This window comes from Marmota marmota, unplaced genomic scaffold, assembly GCF_001458135.2.
Source record: "Marmota marmota marmota unplaced genomic scaffold, marMar, whole genome shotgun sequence".
NCBI lineage: Eukaryota > Metazoa > Chordata > Mammalia > Rodentia > Sciuridae > Marmota > Marmota marmota.
This window is the reverse complement of record NW_025999842.1, coordinates 42,716,992-42,741,956: the sequence shown is the minus strand read 5'-3', so window position 1 is coordinate 42,741,956 and position 24,965 is coordinate 42,716,992. Positions and strand designations below refer to the sequence as shown.

At 37.6% G+C, this 24,965-nt stretch overlaps 1 protein-coding gene across 5 annotated transcripts in view; it reads right to left on the bottom strand.

Moving 5' to 3' along the window:
* The window catches only part of Tpd52l1 (TPD52 like 1), a 91,123-nt gene that overhangs the window by 6,000 nt on the left and 60,158 nt on the right, over positions 1 to 24,965 (bottom strand). For 2 of the 5 annotated variants that reach the window (XM_048797580.1, XM_048797612.1), the window contains exons 3-6: positions 22,541 to 22,689; positions 8,891 to 8,992; positions 3,685 to 3,699; positions 2,109 to 2,147 (exon numbers count right to left, since the gene is read on the bottom strand). In XM_048797580.1, the coding sequence (XP_048653537.1) occupies positions 2,109 to 2,147; positions 3,685 to 3,699; positions 8,891 to 8,992; positions 22,541 to 22,689 (305 nt within the window). The remainder of the gene's footprint in view (positions 1 to 2,108; positions 2,148 to 3,684; positions 3,700 to 8,890; positions 8,993 to 22,540; positions 22,690 to 24,965) is intronic. The other 3 variants (XM_015500913.2, XM_015500918.2, XM_015500922.2) reach the window with 2 other exon arrangements.

Below are 24,965 nucleotides of genomic sequence, written 5' to 3'. Positions count from 1 at the left end.
TTAATCTACATAACCATGTTTTTTGCTTTCAGTGTAGATCCTTCATTGGTGATTTCTGGTTTCTTATTTGGGATTTGGCTACATGACATTACAATTTAATGAAGCCATTACCATTAAAATTGATATCACTAAGTCCAAATAAAAAGATAGGAACTATATTTGATAAGCCACCTATTATTCCCCAATTAAGTATAGATACAAAATAAGAGGAATGGCTTATAGAAACTTTATAAGGAAGAGTGGCTATAAAATATGGATTTTACTGAATGTTGTAAGATGAACCATGCCCCTAAAACTATCAAGAGGCAACTAATATAGAAAATATGTTTTTGAATTTGACTTTGACTTAGCTAGGGATTGCCTCCTGAAATTTTGGTGCTTCGAATGGCCAAAAATGCACCTCCATTTAGGCTGTGTACATTACTGGTGAGTTCAGAAGAGCTGGGCATGGCATCACACCTTCTATGTATGTGACTGAAACAGTCAAATTCCTATAAGTAGTCCTTTATAATATTTCTGTTTTATGATGAATATATTAATGAAATTATACTTAAGTGGCTCAAAAGTATATAGCTGTGGTGCTTCACTTCTACTACAGGTTTCATTTGGCTGAGCCTGCTCCTGTGACCCACTGTCTTCCCCACAGTGGACATATATGTTAGATGATTAGAATCCATTTTTTCTTTAAAAAGCTAATTTCAGGAAATTCATAGGGATTGCATTTGACCTATAAGCCACTAGATGGATTCCTGGTTCATAGAGCAAAACCATACTATTTTTTTTCTAAGCTGCCTAAATTTAAAATTTATTCAGCAAAGGAGCTCATAGCTTTGTGTTATATTATTTCATCTGAGTGCTTCATTTGATGAACTAATAATTTTGAATATGTATTCCCTATTTACTCTCAACTATGGAAAATCAAATATTGTGGTCAAATTTCCAAATCAATCAATTAATCAAATAACCCCAGTGTAGAAGAGACTTCATGAGAAATAGTAGAACAAACATCCCTCTAATTTAATTGTTCCAGAATGCATGCCAGAGAAGAAGGATAAATTGTTTAATCAGATTTAATCACATCATGTGCAGCTATAAGCTTGTAGCACTGCAAATGACCCTGGAAAGAATTTGGTTTCTATGGTCTCAGACTATTAAAAAGTAACTGAACTTCCTCTATTGTGTATCAAAACCACAGTGTATATGCTATTAAACAAGTAAAAGTGTATAGTTCTGACTAAAGTGGGGTAAGGTCTCAGAGGCCTGCTCTCCCCACCACCAATGGTCGCCCAGACACCTCTAGGGCTCTACAGAGCACCTTGGAAAGAGCAGCAAATCTGGTTACAGCTTCTTATTTTAAATATGCCAAAAAATTGATACCAATGAAGTGACTTTGTCAAGGCTGCCACATTCATCCTTGGCAGAGTTGGTACATCATGTGTCTTCTAATTCCCAACCATACATTCCTCTAGACTATTAATTTGATTTTATCTGATTGTACCACTAAGCCATACAACCTGAACCTGGGAATGTCTTTCTCATAAGTTTTCACCCAGTGAGTATTTTTGTGACATTTATAGTTCAACAGACATCTCACCTTAATATCTCCCTGAAACATCCTAGTGATATCCTTTCTAGGACTATAGACCTATACTTTTATTTTACAGTTTCTCCCAGGCTTGCATTTAGTTATGTTGAAACAACAAATGTATTTCCACCCTTGCAAGTGTGCTTGGAATGTCCTAGACCTGCACTAAGTTCTTAACACAGGTTACTTTGTTTTGGTGTCATAGCATCCATAAGAGGTGGGTCTTATTTCTTGCAATGTATGAATAAGAGAAAGGAGATTGCAATAGGTCGATAAAATAAAACAGGAAAGGCTGGATTCAAGCCAGTGTGTCTGGTCAAAGGCCCAAGCCCCTTACACCATCCTTCTATAGAATTGAGTCTTAGAGATCAGCAAAGAGAAGGATGAGGTAGACCATGGTACTTCAGCAATTTCCTTTCACATAAAGGCATGTGCAGAGGGAAGCTTACAACTAGATATCAATAAAGTAACATTTCATATACATTCTGCATCAATGTTATGTAAAATATTTTACACACATTACCTCATAGCAGGCATACTTATGGAATGACGAATGGAGTAACTTCAGGACAAAAGCAGATTAAAAGAAAAAAAAAAAAAGAAGATAGCACAATATAAGTACATGAAAATCTCCCTCTTTGCAGTTCTAAAACAGCAATCTCAAATATCTGAAGTATTCCTTGCCCATCCAACCGAGATATTTGTTTTCCTTGGGCATAAGGGGCCAGAGTCAGCTTTCAAGGATATGAAGGAAGAATAGCTGGTTCATGGTCACATACTACTCTATTTACTGAACGGTCCCTATAAGAAATATGATAATATGTAGTATCCTCCTGGTCAGCCAAGTAACTCATGGGTATCTTCTACAGGTCTAATCTGGGTCTCCACTCTCTTTTCCTTCTCAGGAAGACAGTAAGGAGTGAAGGGTAGTACCCAGGAATTAGAGCCAGGCAAGCAGAAGCTAGTTGTTCCATTGCAGAGAAACTGTCCAGAGAAATGTACATGATTAAAAAAGACATTCAAGGAAGTGCATGCCAGGCTAACACAACTCACACAGTTCAACATGGAAGGACAGACTCCTACCTCCACTGTGGTTTAATTGTTAGGGACATCTGGTACAAATATAAACATTCCTGAGAATTTTAAGGGATTCATCCTCTTAATCCTGTAAGAGCTGACTCATCTCTCCCTGCTCCCTTGTTATTTTCTATTGAGTTCCACTCAGAAATCAGGCTGAGCAGAGGGAAAAAGCAAGATGAGGCCCATTTTTTCCTGGATTGATGCTTCTTCCTCATCCATTTTTCAACGTGGTCCCTGTTTTGTCTTCTCTCAAAGAGGCTAATAGGTCTTGGATAAATTTATCACCCTTCCCTGACAATATCCATTGACTTCAATAGTAAGGGCAGCACTTTATTGGAATGCAAAACAAAACAACAAAGGAATTCAGGGGATACTTAGAGTCTTACCCTAAATACTCCATACATATGTTATAGGCAAAAATATTTCCTCAGAAATTACATTTGAAGACATCACTAAAAGATATTCAACATTACCAACCTGTTTATCTCTTTTAATACAAGCAATTACTTAGGAAATTCTTTTTAAGTTTATGGTGAAATTCTAGCTAAAAGAAGGCTTAATTCAGAGGCAGGAGACTGACCATTGCAACTTCTTTACATATGGGCTTTTTCACCCACCTTTCTTACCTTCAATTTCAGAAAGTACAGAAAGTTGAAGATGGAGATATATCCGCACAGGTAACCATGACAAGAAATTCAGAGAAACACAATAATCTAGAGAAAATAATTTTCCTATGTGCAGTTTCACTTTCTAGAAGTTTTATAAAAATACATTATTCTCAATTTGCACTTGCTTTTTTTTAAATTTTCTTCTTTCTAGTCTTAGAATCTTGCCGACATAGGAAGACATATTGCAGAAAAGAGAATACTAAGAGATTGCTCAGCAAGTGAAATGGTGCAAATATTAGAAATGAGATAAATACATGCTTAAATAAATTCAAATGTATTAGGTGTTCCACAATTGGTATCTTCCTGGGTATGTACACTGTCTGGAAAATAGTCTAGCAGAACAGTGCTTACCCGATGGAGTGAGACCTGCATCCAGGCAGCATGGGAGAGAAGAGCAGGAGCAGAGTTAGCACGTAGGATTTAAAGAAATGGCACTGACCCTTGTTTTCCCCTCTCAAGAGCTTAAAAACAAAGATGACATATTCCATTCACCATTTTTTGGGGGGTGGGATGGGGGAGTACCAGGGATTGAACTCAGGGGCATTCAACCACTGAGTAACATCCTCAGTTCAATTTTGTATTTTATTAGAGACAAGGTTTCACTGAATTTTTTAGCATCTCGCTGTGGCTTTGAACTTGTGATCCTCCTGTCTCAGCCTCTGGAGCTGCTGGGATTATAGGCATGTGCCACGACACCTGGCTCACCTTTTTTTTTTTTCCTTTGAGTATACAGTTGATTCACTGTATCTGTGAGAGATTGGTTCCAAGACCCCATGTGGAAACCAAGATTTGCAATGCCAAAGCCCCTTATACAAAATGGTGTGGTATTTGCATATAACCTAGGCACATCCTCCCGTATATTTTAAATCATCTAGAGATTCTTTGAATACCTAACACAAGGTAAATGCTATGAAAATATTTGTTATACTGTATTGTTAGAGGAGTAGTGAGTGATATGAAAAAAAAAATCTGTATCCATTCAGTAAAGATGAATTTTTTTTCAAATATTTGCAACCTGCAGTTGATTGGATACAGAGGGGTAACCCAGGGATACAGAGGACCAACTGCATTTTTTTTTTTTTTTTTTTTTTTTGTGGTGGTGCTGGGCATTGAACCCAGGGCCTTGTGCATGCAAGGCAAGCACTTTACTTACTGAGCTATGTCCCTAGCCCATCAACTGCATTTTAAAACATGTTTTAAAGATTTTTTAAAAACCTATTACAATTTGTGCTTCTTTTTTTTTTTTTTCATGGCCATATGAGTAACATTATGTGCCTCCTCCAGACATTTCATTCTCACTGGATTATAGGTTTGAACAAATTCACTGAGAAATTCTGAAAAATATGCCAATATTATTATGAAAATGTTTCCAACACTTTCCATTTCCTCCATGGTACTTTCATAAATGTGATTTCATTTTAATTTCACAGTAAACATTTTGGTGAAGCAGATATTATAAAAGCTATTTTATATAGAGAGAAAGAAATTGGACAATTTCATGACTGGCCCAAGGTGACATCACCTAATTGTAGTCAGGTTAAAATGAAACTATTATTTAGCTCAGGAAATACAACTTATTTTTATAAAACATATAAATTCTGACACAGGGATTTTTATTTTATTTTTAAAAAGCTCATGTTGTCGGATCGAGTTTTTGCAATGTTCAGGATTAAACCCAAGGCCTCGGGCACACTAGGCAAGTCCTCCACCTCCAGCCCTTTTTATTTTATTTTATGTTACTTTATTTTATTTTGAAATGGTCTCAGCAAGATGCTCAGGCTGGCCTTGAACTTGCTATCCTCCTGCCTCAACCTAATGCATAGTTGGGGTTACAGGCTTGTACCTTCACACCCAGCTAATTTGGAATTATTCTAAAGAAAGAGTATGAGATACTGTTTTTCTCCTAAGACATCTAAATTTGGCTGATAATCTTTTTGAACAAGTTCAGAAATGTGTTCTCAGAATGCACAAAAGAATTTTATCATGTAACTACTTAAAATCTAGAATAAGATGATACTTTAAACCATAAAAGGGTTTAAATTAAAATATCCGTGCAAAGATGTTAACATTTCCCCCACTGTCATTTTATAAATTGGCACATTGATTTGAGCAAAATGTCAAAACTTTGTAATTTTTCTCATTTAAGAGTCTTTATTGAACTTAGGAAATATTAAAATTATATATATATATATATATATATATATAATTTTAATATTTATTGTTTTTGCAGGGAATTATCTTCATTAATACACAAATGTTACACATTATAACTTGAGAGAAATAAAAATACATAGCTCTAAATTTTTCCAACTTCTCAAAATATTTCAGGACTGTATTTGAGTCTCTAAAAACATAGGCATCATTTTGTAGTATTTTTAGCCAATTTATAATGACAATGTTGTATCTTCTTTTCTTGGTATAAGGGATTAAACCCTATGGTGTTTAACCACTGAGTCATATCCTCAGCCCTTTTTATTATTTGAGACAGGGTCTTGCTAAGTTGCTTAGGGCGTCACTCAGTTGCTGAGGCTGGTTTTGAACTTGTAATCCTCCTGTCTCAGCCTCCCAGGCTACTGGGATTACAGTCATGTGCCATCTTGCCTGGTTCAGTGTTGTATTTTCTCTATGAAACAATAATTAATGAAAAGTGTGGAACTCCTAGAAAATAGGTTATGCACTGTGCTAAAACAAAGCCACATTAAAACAGGAGTCACCACAATCTGGATATGATATTGAATTAGTGTATGAACAAGATTATATCAACATACAGCATATATGCAACACAGTCTTCATTCCTCATTATGTGCAAAAACAGTGAGGAGCTTCACAAAACACAGTGTAGACTCCTGTTAATGGATGCTTCCTAATTTCCATCATGTGGGATAACCCTGAAACTAAGCTTGTCACTTAATAAAGATTAAAACTAGTATTCATTGAGTGTAAAATATATGCCAAACTCTCTTCTGCATCTTTTATAACTAAATGTTGTTGCTACCTTGTGTGTGTGAGTGTGTGTGATGATGGGGATCAAACCCATGGCCTCCTGTATATGAAGAACATGCTCTAGCACTGAGCTATACCCAACATTGTTACTCTTATCCCCATTTTGTAAATGAGTACACTTGAGTACAGGAAGCTAAGTTATATTGGTCCTCTTCTTCATTTGATCACCTGAAGCCAAACCACCTGAGAGCTTGTTACAAAGGCAGATTCCTAGATTCCACCAATACCCACTCAGGCACAATCTTGGAAAGGTGAGACACTCATTTTAAACAAGCTCTGGGGGTGTCTACAAGATCCCCTAAAAATGGAGAAAAACTATTCTAGTTGGCACTATTATGCAGAGGTCCAAGCATTCAAGTGAAAGATTTCAACTGTGTGTCTAGAAAATAAATTTTATAAATATGGAAAAATGTATTTTCTCTGGTATAACAAGTATTAGGGTCTTTCCTGTTCTAAAGGATTATGAATTCATTTAGAAAAATGTTTCAATGCCATTAAAATGACTACAAATCTTATTTGTTAAACTCTGGCAGTCACTAAAAATTCAGAAAGTTGACCTGTTCAATGCATGTTGCCTCTGAAGAATTAGAATTGCTCTTGATAGTGCAGTTTAGTAAAAATTAAGATAAAAACAATATACTCAGATTCACACATATGTCCTTACTTAATTCTATCCTCATGAATGCTTAATTGTTAAGGTGGTTCATGAATATTGGCATAATCCACCAAGATATAAATATTTGCCTCCAGGTATCAAAGCTGCAGATAAATAAGTAAAATAAGAATTGATGGCCAGGCACGGTGGTGCATGCTTGTAATCCCAGTGGCTCGGGAGGCTGAGGCAGGAGGAGCACAAGTTCAAATCGGCCTCAGCAACTTAAATCCTAAGCAACTTAGCAAGACCTCGTCTCTAAATAAAATATAAAAAGGGCTGGGGATATTGCTCAGTGGTTAAGTATCAAAAAAAAAAAAAAAAAAAGGAATCATGCTGGGTATAATGGCACACACCTGTAATCCCAGCAGCTCAGGAGGCAAGGCAGGAAGATCTCAAGTTCATGGCCAGCTTCAGCAATTTAGTGAGGCTCTAAGCAACTTAACAAAACCTTGTCTCAAAATCAAAAATTTTTAAAAAGGGCTGGGGATATTGCTCAGTGGTTAGGCACACTTGGGTTCAATCTCTGATACCAAAAACAACAACAAAGAGTTTATTAACCCAATAAAATAAATACACAATTTCTTAAAAGAAGAAATTAGAAATTTCCTTGAAAAAGTTTTAACAATAAAATCTTGATTTCTAAAGAGAAAAATGAAATTGATTTCTAAAGAATGATCTCCTAAGGTATATTAGCCAAATTAAAAATAAACTGAAACTGTTTTAACTAAGCAAAAATACGAGAGTAATAACTCTAGATAAGTAACTTCCTTGACTGTAATATTAAACAGAAAAATGGCCAATACTACATTTTTTTCTTCTGATACCTACAGTGAGGATGTTTTGTTCTCAGTTTTAAACTACCTTCCTATTCATCCTAGTTTTATTTAACAGTAATTCTAAAAATGACTACAATATAGAAGGTACTTCCTTAAAAGTTTTGTTACTGTTATGCACTGGATGATAATATCCATTAAAAATGAAATTCAAAAGTATTAACATTCATAATTTACTGCTAAAAGGAAGAAAAATTTATTAGAAGTATAAATCAAAAGAATAAATATGAATGTATATATTTCGCACAGAAAAATAGCACATAGTTGTATGCACAAATAGTTTATCAGAGTGTATTCCGATGAGCACATACACTGTTTAAGACTTGTAAGATTCAGTATGTGCTGCATTTTTATGAAATCCCTCCTCATGATCCCCTATTTTCTTTTACTAATGGAAAAATATCTTTGGGACCAGGCCCCCTAGGCTGACCTTCAAGCAAAAATCATCCCAATAAAAAAATTTATCTTAATCATAAACATCACTTTTATGCATTAAAAGAAAGTTAAGACCAGCCAACAGACAATGCTCCTTTAACAGGGTTCCCATCTGTTATGATTTAGATCTAGAATATCTCCTCACATCTCAAGTGTTAAAAGACTTAGTCCCCATTGCAGCAATGTTCACAGGTAAGGCTTTTAGGAAATGATTGGATCATGAGGATCTAACCTCGTAAGTGGATTAATCCATTTGATGGATTAATTAATTTGAATGAACTAACTGAGAGGAGGTGAAAACTACAGGTTGATGGGGCATGGCTGGAGGAAGTGTGTCACTGGGGTGTGCCCTTGGGAGACTATATCTTGTCCCTGGTCCCTTTCCCTCTATTTCTCTTTCTGCTTCCTGGTGGCCATGCACTGAGCAGCATTCCTTTGCCATAAATACCCTTGTTCCATGATTTTTTGTACCTCCCCTCAGGCCCAAAGCAATAGAACCGGCCAACCATGGACTGAAACCTCTGACATTGTGAATCAAAATAAATCTTTCTTCCTGTAAGTTCTTCTTGTCAGATATTTTGGTTACAGCAATGAAAAGCTGACTAACACATCATGGTTCTTAGCCACATACCTCATGTCACCAAACTTCTTGCTGATGGCTGTTCCCACATTGCTGAAAGCTGCCGTTGCCTTCTGACCTGCATGGCTCAGGGTTTCATGTGTTTTCTTGTAGCTAGAACCAAAGGGGAACCAGGGTAAGCAATACAATTTTCCTACCATTATATTCCCTAGACATTCACCTTTATTCTCTCTTCTTACTTTGAAAATTCCCTTTCTTAAAGAAACTTAGGAAGAAGATGATCCACACATGTCATCATTTCTTATTTGGGGATGATGGGCTGACTGCTGTTCATCAGTAGGAAAGTCAAGAAGAACATGCATATAGAAATACAAGGAGGAGTGTGCAGATTTTTCATTGTAAATGCTGGATCTACTCAGAGAGCAGAGAGTTATTTCTAAAGAAATATATTAATGCTATGAAGGAACTTGTCAGTGACAGTGCTAGCCACCAAAGGTAACACAGAAATTAGAAAGTATAGGTTTTTATGAGAAATCTAGCATATATTGTTAATTTGGGTAAAAGTAACCAGAAAAAGGTAAAATACTACTATTTATTATCTTATTTTTCTAATATTTTAAGTTAGGAATAATAAGGGCACATAATCTGATGATAATATGGTAATTTTTATCAAAATAGATCTAGGAAGACAGGAAGTACTGCAATTACTTGTTTCTAAGTCTGTTGTCCCCATGAGACTGTGACCACATGAGAGCAAGGAAGTCATTCATCTTGGTGTCCTCAATATCTGGCAGAAGTTTACAGGAGAAACTCAATTAATACTACATGAATGAATGGATGACATTAAAAAAAGGACACTTCTCTGTGGCTCCAAATAAAGAATAATAATGGCAATAGGAACAGGGAGAGATATGTCAGATAAAAGAAATAGAACAGACAGACTTGACAGGAGACCATAAGTGAGAAATATGAACCAGACAAAAGCACTGTCCCGAGGTTCCCAGCATGAATGACAGGAAGGACAGTGGAGCTATCCGAAGGGCTGAGAAATTTCTAAGAGTTCATTAATAAAGTGGGAAATAAAAGATACATAACTTGAGGAATATAGAGAAATCAGCAAAATTTCTGGATAGATTTTTAAAAAATCATTCATGGAGTGTATTTGCCATATTCTTCCAATTTATATTGCTCTGGGGCAAGTTCCCCCAAAGCCACCCAAAGCGTATATATGGCACAATTAAGAAAACTGCATCAGATGAAATCAGCTGTGAGGAACTTGCCTTTCCCTCCACTCCTTCCACCCCCTTTAAGTTATTCAGTCCCAAATATAAGACATGACTCCAGCAAATGCATTAAAACATGCCCCTTGTTCTTCCCTAGGACTGAAGTCTCTATGGTATTTTATTATTTTCTTTTTGTTATCAAGACAGAGCGAGTCTGTTATATAACAGCATACCTCATTTATTACACAATGCCTGTTTTTCAGGGTGTTTAAAAACTATGTTATCTAGATCATGAAACCAAATAATTTACTGAACAGACATTTCCTACCAAATACGGGAAGATCAAGGGAATAAGGGACAATGTTAGAGTCTGTAAACAAGTCAAAAATAACACCTGGCATTTTGCCAGGGGAATGTTAAAGTTCGTAAACAAGTCTGGATGGTGCCTGGCAAAATGTCAGAGGGAGTGGTTTGAGAAGTAACAAAACCGAGCCATTAGGTGTAGAGATTCCTGATTGGTTGACTGATGTATCTAGTTTATGCTAATTAGATAAGCTGTGTGGAATGTATAAATACTGCTCCTGTCCTGCAATAAACGGCTCCTACTCCTGCAGTATCAAATACACAAGTTATTCGTCACCCCTCCGCTTATTTTGCCCAGCCAGCCGGGCTCCGGCAGGACAAAGAAGAATCTATTGAGTAGGAGGTAATTTGTGAGTCTGGAGAGGGCTGTGCTTGTGAGTGGAACAGGAAAGGTGGACCCCAGATGGCACTGTGTGGGTCATGCAGCAAATGAGAAGGGAGGAGATGAAAGAAATGAACAGCTTTGAGGAGGTCTGTCCCTGAAAAGGTCCAAAAATATCATCTTACTCAAATTATAATTCTATTTTTACATTTTACTGCATGATTTTAGGTTTTAATTATAGGAAAAGACATTTTGACCATGAGAAATCATGGAATTTCAGGCACTTTCCAAATAAAATATTAAAATAAAATTTGTTATTAAAGATAAGATAATTGGCATAACATTAACTGCTAAAGATCAGAAATAAAAACATCAATCATTATTAGAAGATTTTAGATGCAATCTTGAAATGGAATGTGCAGAAAATTCTTCAGAAGAATCATGCTACTGAATAGGTCCCCGCAGTCCTAAACACTTGGATTAATCAGGCTCAGAAAATTTAAATGCAGAGAATTTAGACTTATTTATAAATGAAAAAACATCTGGAATTCCTATCCATTACATTTTTACAATGTTTTCACAAAGTAGTAATTGGGCTATAAAACCAGATCTATCACAGTATATTAAAAATGAAATCGATACATTTTGAAATTAAGGAAAACACAATATGAGATGTAAATGAAGCATTTTCTTTCATTGTGGACTAGGATTCAGAATTAGGCCCAATTCAGGACTCTTTCTACTGATAGCATAATTCTGAAAAATATTAAGGAATATTTTTTTTTCTAAGCAAGAGTCTCTCATGTATATTGGTAAAGACATAGAACAGCCCTTTAGATGCACACATAGGAGATCAGCATAATTTTAAAACTTCTGTTTCATTCATCCTCCCCATCTAATCCATCAGGAAACCCTGTTGGTGCATTTCAACTTTCAAAGGAAAACCAGAATCTGTTTCCTCATCACCTCCAAGGCCCTCTACCTTAGTTCAGACTATCACCATCCTTCTCATCTGAGCTCCTGTAACAGCCTCCCAAATTGGCTCCCTTCTTCTACTTCATCTCTCTGTAAGTCCCTCTCAGCACAGCCACCAGAGAGCTCCATTGAAACATTAGTCAGAGCACATTGCTTGCCTGCACTGGGGCCGGGCACAGTGGCATATGCTTGTAATCCTTGCAACTCAGGAGGCTGAGGCAGGAGGATGGCGAGTTCAAGGTCAGCCTCAGCAAATTAGTGAGGCCCTAAGTAACTTAGATATGTTTCAAAATAAAAAGGGTTAGGGATATAGATCAGTGATAAAGTATCCCTGGGTTCAATTCCCAGTACCAAAGAAAGACAAAGAAACCCCTACACTGGCTCCACATCTTACTAAGAGTAAAAAGTCATCAAAGTTCACATATGCAGGCCTTTGGTAGCCTTACACGGGCAGGTCCCTTAGCTCAGTTCTCCCTCTTGCTCTTACGTCCTCACCCCACTTCCCGCCACCCTGACCTCTTTGCCTTTCCTGGAACATGCCAGGCCCTGCCCTATTTTCTTAGGACTTCTGCTCCAGCTGTTCTGCTTTGTGATGCCATCAAACTTGGCAAGAAAAAGGTTCTGTTCTATTGTAAATGCCCCACTTTGAAGAATCAAAAGACCTGCCACCTTTCTGTGTCCAATCAGGTCCACAGGGCCTGGGGACCTTAGTCAAGTGAGTGACAATGAGAAGAAACTGAGCTCTAGTGGTAAAGAGGAGATGGGGAGATGGGGTTGAAAAGGGGATTAGGGAAGGGTGAGGGAGAAAGTCTATTGGGCAGCCACCCCACATTGATTTTGGCCTGAAAAGGTGACTCAAGGAAAAAGTGAAGAAACAGTCTGCAGTAACCATGGCCTTCCCATTGTGCAGGAACTGGCTACTAGTCAGAGAATTCCTTCTCATGCTGGTCTTGCATTGCTTTAGAATCTCTTGCAATTGGACCCTGTAAGCTGTTCTACATAGGTTGATATTATGTGTTTGATGTGGCTCTGAATTTTGAGATAACAAGAGTCTTTTGAACACTTGTGCATGTATGTCATTCTGAATTTGATGGCTTAATTAAAAATAGCTAGAAAGAAGTTCATATTGTAAGCAATAAGTGTTAGCAACATTGTGTTCTAAACACATTTCTACAGCAAAATGGAAGGTGAGTAAACATATAAAGATCGGACTACTTTTGTGTAGTACGAGTGACATTTATGTCGCACAATGAAAAATTAATCTGTTTCTACATGAAATTTTAATGTTGCAATGCAGTCTTTAGTAGTTAAGTGGTTGTAAAGAAATTATTTTAGGACTCCTTATTTCTGAGAATTATTTAATGCCAAATCTGAAGGGTACGAGAGATCTTTTTCAGATTATAGTTGATAAAGACAACGCAGAGAAGAGGGCCAGGACTACGTGGTGACAGGAGAGGGCTGGGCCCAGTCCCAATCACCCACCTTTCTCCAGAATGTCTTACTGCCTTGGAGGCAAATGACATTTGAAGGTGAGTTAGGTCAGCTTTCAGGAACTCCAGTGTCCATGGGGAGAATACTGTATTTCAAGAATTCTAAAATGCACTTTTTTTTTTTTCACATTTTTCCTCGTTTCCCCTAGGCTAACCATCACAATTCTTGTAAACAGTTTGTAGCCATTTTCCATGCATGCTTAGACATCAACAATGGAGAGACAGAGAGTTCAAGGAGATAAGCAATGAGAGAGAGTTTTAGGCGGGGAAGTGATTACCAACGATAAAGTAACCAGGGACCCATGAGAATAGGCCATTGAACTCAGTATACTGAAAGGATCCAAGGAGCACCACTCACATCAACATCTAAGTGAAAAGAATCTCAGAGATAGTATATTATATCTCGGAATCTTATGTGGAGTTCTGATTGAACTTGATCTTAAAATCGAATAAGTTGGACTGGGGTTGTAGATCAGCGACAGAGAAACACTGGGTTCAATCTTCAGCACCACATAAAAATAAATAAATAAAAGAAAGATATTGTGTCCATTTACAATTAAAAATATTTCTAAAAATTGAATACATAACTTTGATTGGGCAAAGGGGAGAGAGGGAATTGGAGAGTGTATGGGGCAGGAAAGATGGTGAAATGAGATGGACATCATTATCCTAGGTACATGTATGACTGCTCAAATGGTGCGATTCTACATCACGTACAACTGGAGAAATGAAAAGTTGTTCTTTATTTGTATACAATGAATCAAAATAAATTAGGCTTTCATGTATAACTAATAGAACAAATTTTTTAAAAATTTAAAATAAATAAAAGCTGCTAACTGAAAACAAACAAACAAACAATGAGATATGGGTGGTGGAAGGTGATGGTCATCTCACCCCAATTAAAATGGGTATTATAGGAAATACAAAAAATAGCAAATTCTGGAAAGAATGTGGGGAAAAGGGAATTCTTATACATTGTTGGGAAAGTGAGTTAGCAGAGTTACTATGAAGAACCATACAGAGGTTGCTCAAAAAACTAGAAACAAATCTGTCATATGATCCATCTATCTCCCTTCTAGGTAGGCATATATGTAAAGGAAATGATATCAGCTATCAAAGAAATACCTCAATGCCCTTGCTGCACTATTTACAAAAGCTAAGACATGGAATGAACCTAGATGCCCATCAACAGATGAATAGATACAGAAAATGTAGTGTGCATCCCTAATGAAATGTGATTCAGCTATAAGAAGAAATATCTAAACATTTGCAGCAAATTTATGCTTAGTGAAATAAGTCAGACATCAGAAGATGAATACTGTATATTCTCTTTCACCTTTGGATGCTTAAAAAAGGCAATCTAAACATAGGTCAGTAATTATTAGAGGTTAGGAAGGGAGAAGTGGAGGGAGAATAGAGAGAGGCTGAATAAGGGGTATCAAAACACAGTTAGATGGAAACAATAAGTTCTAGGGTTCCATCGCACAGTAGGTGAGCATAATTCATAATAACCTGTTATATATTTTATGAAGAACTAGAAGAGAGGAGCTTGAAGATGCCAAATACAAGTAATAACAAGGAGTTAGAAATGTTATATACCCTGATTTGATCAGTATCCATTATCTACAGATATTGAAATATCATTTTGTACCTCATAATATGTACGTTTATTATGTTATTCAAAAATTTTGTTAACATCTTTAAATGGAAATGCTAATTACTCTGATTCTATCATTACACATGTATATACATGTATCAAATTATTGTATTATACCCCATAATTAATACAATTAAAATAAAAATTTATAAAATTAAAACAAAATAAATAGTCATTGGCTATTCAATAAATTACTTGTGAAAACAAACAAACAAACAAACAAAAAATCGAATAAGTAGCATATTATCACCATCCAGAAGAAAGGAGTCTAAATCTTGAGAAAAGATCTTTCTGTCAGGTCACTCCTCAAAGAAGTTGGCATATTTGCATTTTACTCTCTTTATTAGGCCACAGAATCTGGCACAAAGTTTGTACAGCTGACACTTAAAATTGTTTTTCAGCCCTAACATAAAGAACTGTGTTTAACAATAATCAAATAATGGATACTAACCTTCTGTTTGACTCGACTACCTTGTGTTTTAAATGGAAATAATACTTGACATCCTAGATTACTGGCGTCTCTTACTTTAAATGCAGATTACATCATTTATGACCTACCTAATAAGTAAAATGGAGAATCAGAACATGTTTTCCTTAAGCAAAAGTAAAAAAAGTTTAGGATATCCTCAGGTTGAGGTCAATGTGTGTTAGGTGGCAGAAAGCTTGGGAGTCTGTGCTTCACAAAGTCTGTTCTATGCCTCTCCTCTGTGTCCACACAGTCCTCTTTGCACGGGTCTTTCAAAACCCTTGATTGTGTTGCAATCGTGATTTTCCAGTCTCTCTCCATGACCTACCTGAACTTTCTGGGGGTTCATCTTGTTTATCCTCACTGTATCTCTAGTGCCTGAATTAACCACAGCAAGACCAACACAAATGCCAAAAGAAGGAGACAAGAGTCCAGTTCAATTCATTTCAATTCATTGCCTTCCCTTCAGTTACAGAGCCAGGAGGATTTGGTGTGAGGTTCCTAACTCTGGAGAACAATAGAGACCTTAGGTGCTCTAACGCCTACAGCGGAGGAGGGTTCTGTGGGGACCTGCACTTCCCAAGAAGGCTTGAATCTGGCCTAGGAAAGAACCATTCTTTGGCAAAGGTTTAGTATGTGGATACAGTGCCTACCACTTATTGGGTATTTCATGTGCACTAATTCATTCACCTAAGAATATTTACTGGCAGATTTCTTATTTGTTTTAAGTACAAGTAATCTTCCTGTTTTTCTAAGAAACTCAATAGGAATGTAGCCTTTACTTTTCAAACATTCAGTTTGGCTGGAATGGATAGAATTTAACAAAGACAGGTTAGTCATCTGGCTGGCACACAGGGATCTGTACTAGATTTTTCAGAGGATCTTTCTCTGCAAACAAAATAAGTAAAAGTCAAATAAAAATCTGTAATAGATTACAGAGGTACTTTGCATTAGGCAGAGGGAAGTGAAGGGAGGGGAGTGGGTTTAGGAGTAGGAAGGATAGTAGAATGAATCAGACATTATCACCCTAGGTGCATATATTATTACATGGCCAGTGTGATTCTACATCATGTACAACCAGAAGAATGAGAAGTTATAATCCATTTATGTATGATGGATCAAAATGCATTCTACTGTCATGTATAAACTAAGTAGAACACATAAAAAACAACCATTCTATTGACTTTTAATGTAGATTCAGCTTGTCATGACTCGCTAATTTGAAAGTCAGTGTTAATAATCAAAAAGAGAGAGCATGTAGTCATCTAAATGGTTTTGACTTTAAGGCATTTTTCTACATGCAACTAGAAGAAAGAATTAAAAATTAAACAGTCTTTTACATGAAGATATTTCATAGCATGAATACATTTCCTATTATGAGATTTAAAAAACAGCTTTCCTTGAATACAAAATATTTCACCAAAATATTGTACAAAAATATTTAGGATTGTTTCCTTCTAAAGGTTTCCTAAACATGTTATCAAACATAAAGTTACCACTTGTATCTAGGGAAAAAAAAAATCTGCTTCCTGCCTTGTACAATACGATGATGACCTGAAGGTAGGAGGAATGAACAACTAACTGTGTAGAGACTGGGTATGTACATCTTTTTAAAGTAGGTCTTTAATCTTTACTGGTGACTTTCAAACTCAACAGTGTTGCAGTGGGCTCTTCATAAAAGGAGATAATAATCATTTCTGATCATAAATGGCCTGGATGTCTTAGAAGCCCAACATCAAAAAATAAATAAGTCATAAACAAAACTCCAGTTTCTGTGCACCATGCACCTCTTAAATGCTGCACCTTAGGCTTTTACTTCTCTTTATGAAGGATGAAGCTATTAAGCTTTTCAAAAAGGTAGAATAGTTTAAATTCTGTTCTAAAACCTCCTGCCCTCTACAGACCTACCATGTGGTCTGCGGTACAACTCTGAGTGGCTTATTAGTGGGAGAATTTCATGGGTTCACAAAGCAGAACACTGAATAAATAAATGAAGCATATGGGTTTGCAGACCCACCATGAGGTTGTATTTCCTAATTCCAACTTCTTTTTATCTACTAAAGAGATTCAGTCTCTCCCCTTGCTTCACTCTAAAGCCACTTACTCTCTCATGCTCCTGCGAAGCCTAAAAACAACATAAAAAGGAAGGAGAAAACAGAGTGAGGGCGTTTTGGTATATTCTTAGATTCACTCAAATCAAGGTACATTAGAAACTGACAAGAACAACACCAAACCCCACATACAGATGAGCCCTTGACCTGCTCCTGTGTCCCTGAAATCTTTCTACAAAGGGGATAATTTGAGTCGGCTGTGTTAATTATTCCTACTCATCGGGTCCTATTGCAATTTGAATCCTACTGCAGAGTAAAATATGCCAGGATCTTTCATTAACATACCATAGATTTTCTTTTCATTATAAATCAAACTAAATAGGTCATGATTGCTTAATCAGTATGCAAAGTATTGCCTTTGGGAATCACACACATCCTCTGACAGCTGAAATTTTTTTTAGTACTATGAAATCTAATTCTACCCAATCTGACTCAACCACAGCTCCTCACTCCCTCATGTCCATTTTTCATCAGATGAGCTGAAGATCTTTCCTGGAACAGGTATCATGAACACTAACAGAGCCAGAATTTAATTAATTCTGGGGAAATAGATTTTATTTTCCTTCCTCCCAACCTAGGATTAAGACCTGTGGGAGACCAACTGTACACATGACTGAGTCACACTCCCCGGCTGGATGCTGAGGCGCTCAGTCACAGAAATGTGGCAGAGTTTTTCCCACCCATCTTGGGTCCGAGGATCAGTGTCTCGTGCATGGGTGTGTCTTGCTACAGCCCCATGGGTGAAGCTACGCTCACCTGTTCCTTTGTAATATAACCCCTTGCACTGTTTAGGATAGAATCTTCCATGGAAGTGCCTTGTGTGTGTCCTCTTCTCTTACTGTGCCTTTGGGTGTGGCCTACCCAGGTTTCAGTCAACCTGCTGACAATGGACATCATGAAGATAGACTCAGCCGCCTGAAACCGATCCCTTGCCTCATTTGAATAGTTTATCCTCAATAAAAAGGGTTAGCGTGCTCTCTCTCACTCTATTCCTGCGGACCCTTAAGGTCAGAGGAGCCGTCACAGAGGAGTCTGTCACCCATGAGCTTAACCACAATGCTGTGCTTCCAGGGTGGTAAACATACAATGCTCACCTCACAGTCGCATTTGGTCTCTGCATTTCTTTCACTGTCCACCTCCAAAAACACTGGGAAGTCCTGTCACACTGACCTCCAAATCCTATCCCCTCTCTGTGACTCTCTCTTATATCATCACCCACCTGAGCTACTACAGTGACCTCATAAATGATTTTCAAGTTTCCACAATCTACATTACACAAAGTAACTAGAGTAATCTTTTTAAGAGGGGAACTTGAACTGGTCACTCCTGCCTCCAACCATTCAGTAGCTCCCAAAGTCCTCAGAACAAAATCCCCACTTCTTTTTGTGGTCTGGAAGGCCCCAAGTCTGTGGCCTCACTTTCTCTCACTACATTATAAATACAAGAAATTTCTTTTGGCTCCTGAAACCATCAAAGCTAGTTTTCACCTCTGGGTCTTTGCAACAACTTTTCCTTAGCCTGAAAACTCACCCCTCCAACATTACAAGAATGCATTTTTCTTGTTACTCAATAGTCTCAGCTTGAAGTAAACTCCCAGGACATCCCCTTCCTGGGCCTCCAGCACAGCAGCTCCCACCCATTCCTCCAAGTTACCTTCTAGCATGTCACCCTGTGTGGTGTCACTCCAACATTTCCCAGTATTTCCTCATTTTTGTTAATTTAAGTACTTGCTTCTTGCTCCTTTCCCTTTCAACACTCAATGAGAGTAGGAATCTTGTCCATTTTTATTGAATTCTACTATCTTGTGGGTCTAGACTAGATCCAATAATACCATGATAGTAGATACTATTAACACTTGTTGGATAAAGGAATGATTAGGAAAACCCCTTCAGTGGTTTTCTATTGCCTGTAGGCAAAGAAGAATTAGCTCTATCAACAGGTGCCATAAGGTCCAGTATACAGCAAGCCCTGATCCTCCTCTCAATCTCAATAGCACAAATTAACTGGATGTTCCTTAGGACGGGGAGCCTTCTCTCCTGCCTGAGTCTTTACCAGGCTGTACCACTCCTTCTGTACTTGTTGGCCTGACTACATCCTGACTCTTCCTTCAGAGCTCTGCTTAAACATCATCTACCTATGAAAACCTTCCCTGAGATGCAGGCCAGGCTCAATCTCCTTACAATCCCTCAATATCCTATATTCCTTCACCTCACTTTTCACACTTAACATCTGACATGTAAAAACAAAACTCTGTCTTTATGATTATATGGTAAATTCTATAATCTCAGGGAATAAATATGCTCTCTCCATCCTACAAAAAGCTTCACACTAAGTGGGTGGCCTGACTACATCACCCATTTATTTTACATACAATGGAAAACACAAATCACATATTCTTCACTGTGGGAGTAGGCCAGAAGTCTTCCTTGAATTTACCTATTCTAATTATTCATCCCAGGACTCATAGGCATCTCTCCCTTCCCTGCCCATATCAGATGCAGGGTAAATTTAACATACTTGATGCTCAGATACTCCTAGCTCTCTTCAGCAAGGGAACTGCCCTGTCCTCCATCAGGATATCTTATTCTTGCAGTGATTAGGAAAGCCAAGGGGAAAGATCCTACTTCTTACACCCCAAAGGCAAGTTCATATTGGTATGATATAATATAAACTGAAATAAATGGGAAGGCAGCCAGACTCAGGAAATTAGAGGTGGTTCTGCCTCACACTGTCAGAGCCATTAATTGGTATTAACCTCCAAAGTACAAAGATGGAGGTCCAAACTACTGGCAGATAAGTTTATTTAATTTGGTGCCTAATATTTAACTGTACTTTTTTTGGAGACTATTCATCTGGTATTGCAATCCAGTGCTTTAAGCTGGTGCACATCAATGTGTGGTTTCTCATCTCCTTCTGTAATTGTCAACAACAGGTTGGGGAAGGTTGGTTAGCCTCTGAGATGAACTTATGTGCTCCAAGGTTCCATCCTGTCCTACTCTAAGATGTGCCATCATTCATCTGGATGAATCCTTGGGCACACAAGCACAAAATCCTACCGGACTGTTAGGTCATGTTATATGGGCAGAAGAATATTCTCCTTTCATATAGAAACCAAGGGCACAACATCAAGGAGACCTCACACTCCTTTCAGATGCAACTTCTCATGTGAGTACCAAAAAGTCTTAGATCTTAGAGCTTAAGAACCAGACAGCAAAATTAGCCCCTAGCAAAATTGAAATAATTGCTATAATGGTACCTCTTCCTACACCACGGTTTCTCTAGGCCCAGGAGAAAAGTTCTGCAAAGAGAAAAAATTGATTCCCACATAGGTATTAGGAGTGCATGATCTTCTAATGAGTGATACTAGGGAAGAACATGCATAACTCAAAAGCAAAGATCTCTTAATGGTGGAACTTGAGGCTAAAGCTAAAGCCAGGGATAGGAAGTTTCTTAGATTTCCCCTATCAGTCCCTTGTCTTAAAACACAAAAAGAAGAAAAAAATCACTTCACATATGTGAAAACATTCTTCCCATTTGGTACAAGACACCTGACAAAGCAAAATATTTTAAATCATTAGAAAACTATCACCATAAATATTTTACATAATTTATAAAGTAAGTCAATGAAAGCATGATTGCAGAATAACCAAGATTACTGGTACTTTGCCTAATACAAGGCAAGACCACAGCAAACCCAAGAACATTCCTTTGATCTTAATCCATATTTAAATATTCCTTAGAGGATTAATGAAAAGTACATCCTAAAAGATGAGAGGCCCAAGGTTTTCTTTTCTTTCTTTCTTCCCTCCTTTTTTTCATGTGTGCCTGTGTGTGTTACTGGGGATTGAACATAGGGGTGCTCTACCACTAAGCTACATCCTTAGTCCTTTTAATTTTTTTTTATTTTGAGACAGGATCTCACTAAGTTGCCAAGAATGGCTGCAAGCTTGTGGTTCTCCTGTCTCACTTCACAAAGTTTGTGGGATTGCTGGCATGTGTTATAACACCTATCATAAGGTTTTCTTTCAAAATTAATTTCCAAAAAGTCTGTACAAAAACCGCAACCATATTTGATAGCAAATGAAAATATATAGTGAGTGTGGAAGGAGGACAGAAGAAATAAGGATAGGTAGAAAGAAGACCAACAGGGAAGGAAAAAGAAATTGTTAATAAATCTAAGAAGCTCCGTGGACACCCTCACCTTCCTTCTAAAGCCAGTTTTCCTCCAGGCCTGAAGTCTTAAAATGCCCTTGAATCTTAGAGTCCTGAGAGTCTAGATGATTAATGCCTACACACCTTGCTAGGCTATACAATGTATTTTCTTTAGACTGAATAAAGCAAATGAAAAGAAATATTGCCAGAGACTTATGATATGCGTATATGCCCAACATTATTAACTAGATGACCTCAACCTTGCAATCCTGAAAGAACTAGACCATTGTGACCCGCCCTGTGCTCCATGATTAAGAAAATTAAGCTCACCAGTCTGATGTCACCCCCGTGGTCTTCTTATGTTTACTATTTTAAAGGTTTCATCTAAATGGAAGAGCCCAAGACCCCAAAGTGCACCTTGCTCTGGAGTGCATGTATCCTGCTCTATCACTTGCTTTCCTATATAAATCTGTTTGTGCCTCTTTTGATGTGTCCTGAAATCCTTTTTCAGCCTAAGTCAATAATCTGCAGGTCTGAGCTGAGATTTTCTTCTCCCTCCTTGGGGACTTCTTTGGTTGCCTATCCAATGACAAGTGTCAAGTATTCTGAGAAAAAGAAAAGTACCTGCCCACTTATAATTTTCATAAGAAACATCTCCAATGTTTAAAAACATATAGTAAAAACATTTAAACTATAAAATTCTGTAAAAGTAGTCTAAAAGGAATGAGTTTTAGTCAAAGTTTTTGTTCCTCTAAGCTTTTTATAGTTTCTTTCACATGCAACATATTTAGTGATTTTTATATCTCTTTATTTTGCTATAAGCACCAAATCAGCCTCACAGGATGAACAAAATGAGCCTTGTAAGATAAACAAAAGCCCTGGAAGATTGTGAGATAGTGGCTCTCTACATATTTAAATCAACACTGTAGAAGTGATACTCACGCAGTAGTGGTCTGCATGTCATGCCAGCTTTTGCTGAAGTTCTGCTTTAATTCATTCATCAGGTTCATGCCGAGTTTTTGTTTGATCTCAACCAGATGCCTTTCTTTCGCTGACAAAACTTGTCGTAATGTTGTAATTTCGTCTTCTAGCTACAGGTAGGAGGAAAAATGATAGAGGCAAAATATCAAACAGATGAAAGGTACATTTCCAAAGGCTATAGTGCTCCAGAGCAGCCTCTAGAGCCTAATGAACTGTCTCATGCTTGGCTGTCCCAAACACATGCTATACAGATGGGAGAGTCTCACAGCACAAACTACAAAGAGAAAATTTTAGTTGTAAGGATTATAAAAGTAATGAATATTCCATATAACAAAATTCAGATCTCACAGCCAAATACAAACACGGAAATAAATCACCTGTAACCTAGTAGGAAATAGCCGATTGTGCTTTGGTTCTTTCCTTCCATTCTCCCTCTCTTCCTTAACAATGATGCTAGGATTGAACCCAGGTCTTTGCACATACTAAACACTGACTCGACCACTGAGCTACACTACATCCTCACGGTATTTTTTTTTGTTTCTAATTTAATTCCCATTGGAACAGTGTTAGGAGGTGAGACCACTAAGGTGATTAATACCATCACATAGGAGTGGGTTAGTTATTTTGGGAGTGGGATCCTGAAAAAAGGATATTATAGTTTAGATATGAGGCGTGCTCCCAAAACTCATGTATGAGACAATACAAAAAAGTTGAGAAGTGAAACGATTGGGTGTTGGGAACCTTAACCTAATCAATGCATTAATCCATTTGAATTGATTAACTGGGTGGTAACTGCAGGCAGGTAGGGGGTAGCTGAAGAAGGTGGGTTGCTGAGGGCGTGCCTTTGGAGTTTATAGTTTTTTGCTGGTGGGTGAGAGTTCTCCCTGCTTCCTGGTGGTCATGTCCTGAACTGCTTTCCTCCTCCACACTCTTCTGCCATAATGTTTTGCTCACTGCAGGCCCATGGCAATGGAACTGGCCATCTATGGACCAAAACCTCTGAAACCATGAGCACCAAATAAACTTTCCCTCCTCTAAAATTGTTCTTGTCAGGTCTTTTGGTCACAGCAATGAAAAAGCTGACTAAGACAAAGGATAAATACTGATGCTATCCTCTATCTTGTGCACTTCCACTTGGCCTTTTCCCATGTTATGACCCAGCGTGAAGGCCCTCACCATATGCCAGCACCATGCTCTTGAACTTCCTTGCCTCCAGAACTGGGAGCCACGTCAACTTCTATTGCATACAGTTTACACAGCCTGTGGTATTCTGTTATAATAGCAGAAGTAAGACTAAGACTAATCTTCCTAATGTTTTTCTAAAGTTGTACATGGATATAATTTTTTAACAAAAATTTATTTTGCACTACATACTTTATTTTATAAAACAAATTCCAGTGTTGCTAGTCAGTATTGCTTACTTTTTGTCAACTTCATGTAGCTGCATTGGTGCAGGTGTGGACATGGCAAACACCGTGGTTCTACCAAGCTACTGCCTTAAGGACAGGAGGATGCATATACTGGTGTGATTTGTGTTACTTTTTCAAAGTGGTAAACATACCAATCATCATCTCATTGTTCTTTGTAATTCTTCCTTCACTCTTCTTTCCCCTCCTAGACTTTCCCTGTACACATCAGTCAACCATTGACCTTCTTTCCTCCATTAGAGTTTGGTTTGCATTTTGTAGAATTTTTATATAAATTTAGTCATACACTATATACTCATCATATTGCTTTGTTCACTTGGCATACTTATTTAAGATTTAGCCATGTTGCTGCATTATTATTCATGTTTTTCCCTCTTCATTAAAAAATAGTAATCCACAAGCAATAATACATGTTGGACCGTCTGTGGGGGGAAAAGGTCCACTCATACATTGCTGGTGGCACTGCAAATTGGTGCAACCACTCTGGAAAGGAGTATGGAGATTCCTTAGAAAACCTGGAATGTAACCACAATTTAACCCAGCTATCCCACTCCTTGGTCTTTACCTAAAGGACTTAAAATCAGCATACTATAGTGACACAGGTTCATAAATGTTTACAGCAGCTCAATTCACAATAGCTAAACTGTGGATGTCCTTCAATAAATGAATAGGTAAAGAAACTGTGATATATATACACAATGGAATATTACTCAGCATTAAAAAAGAATAAAATCATGGCATTTGCAGGTACATGGATGGAGTTGGAGAATATCATGCTAAGCAAAGTAAACCAATCCCCAAAAATCCAAAGGCCAAATGTTCTCTCTGATAAGTGGATGCTGTCCGTAATGGGGGTCGGGGGCACAGGAAGAATGGAGGAACCTTGACTGGGAAAAGGGGAAGGAGGGGAGGAAGGGGGCATAAAGGTAGGAAAGACGGTGGAATGAGATGGACATCAT